General features: G+C 34.1%; 1 protein-coding gene across 1 annotated transcript; it reads right to left on the bottom strand.

Moving 5' to 3' along the window:
* Positions 1-229: 229 nt before the first annotated feature.
* Positions 230-781, bottom strand: LOC112794746 (probable E3 ubiquitin-protein ligase ATL45). The gene has a single exon (XM_025836729.1). It carries the CDS (start codon positions 779-781, stop codon positions 230-232), a length of 552 nt encoding a protein of 183 aa, XP_025692514.1.
* Between the last annotated feature and the right edge of the window lie 378 nt (positions 782-1,159).

The raw sequence follows: 1,159 nt of genomic DNA, 5'->3' as shown, positions 1-1,159 counted from the left end.
GTTAATATGATGTCCAGAACTAGATCTCGTAGACCAATATAATAAATTTTAAATTTCAAAAACTAAAATAGTAAAAATCCTAAATCGAAAAAACTACTTTAGGAATTTAGTAGCATATCATATTTGTAAAATAGGCTTTCTAAATGGTCCAACCAAATAAAGAAAAGTTCCACAATAAAACCATACAAGCGTACATAAGTATACTAATAATTAATCACACTAATTAGACTTAAGCTATGAGAATATGAAAAGGGTGTGATGTATCATTAGACTTGAGGAAGTTCCATGTTAGGCAAGAGGAATGGGAAAGAAGCCACTTATCAATGCAAGCCACATGAAAACGATGATTACACTTTGGAAGAAACCTTATCTTGTCTCCATCAGAGAAATCAGCTAGGCAAATTGCACAACTAGCAGAACCTGAAGATGGTGATGACCCTGAATTACTACTGCTACTATTACTATTGTTATTATGGCTGTTACTATTATAAATTGAAGTTGGCAAAGCTACCATTTCTTTCTTCTTGAGCCCTGAGTTGATCCCTCTGGAAGCAATCCATTGTAAAGGCTCCGTGAGGACGTGATTCGCGCATTGTAGCGTGCATTGTAGAATGGTGTTGAGGCCTAGCGCGCAAAGGAAGGCGCATACAATTGCCGCCAAAATAACCATTAAGTTGAAGCAACCTGAATTGTTGTTGGGAGATTGTGGAGGGTAACATGGTTTGCTTATGGTAGGGCTCATTGTGGGTGGGGGAGTGTGATTAGACTCAAGTTTAGCCATGGAGGAGTATTGGAATTATAGAACTCATGTCAAAAGTTTATGGTATATATAGCGTGTGTTGATGAACAATATAATGAACATGAATAATGTTGAGGAATGTAACTAACATTATAGCAACCAATTTTAACTAGTACTATAGCATGTTAGTAAATAAACTCAACATGAAATCTACTAAAAATGAATTTTTATTGAGTTTAAATTTCAGATAATTCTTCTAATTGAGCGTCGGATGTTTTTGATTTTCAAAATTTTAAATAGTTATTTCTTTTATGTTAAATATTGACTGCAATGTTGGCTATATAATATTGGTTCCCAAACATTCTCAATGAACATATATTGTACATAATTCAGTGCCCATTTTGATGAGATGGAGAAATT

The sequence above is a fragment of the Arachis hypogaea genome, chromosome 4, assembly GCF_003086295.3.
Source record: "Arachis hypogaea cultivar Tifrunner chromosome 4, arahy.Tifrunner.gnm2.J5K5, whole genome shotgun sequence".
Classification (NCBI taxonomy): Eukaryota; Viridiplantae; Streptophyta; class Magnoliopsida; order Fabales; family Fabaceae; genus Arachis; species Arachis hypogaea.
Note: the sequence above shows the minus strand (reverse complement) of the source record. Positions and strands in the feature narration are given on the sequence as shown.

Coding starts and splice junctions, on each gene's coding strand:
- LOC112794746 (XM_025836729.1), bottom strand. CDS start 781: ATGGCTAAACTTGAGTCTAATCACACTCCCCCACCCACAATGAGCCCT.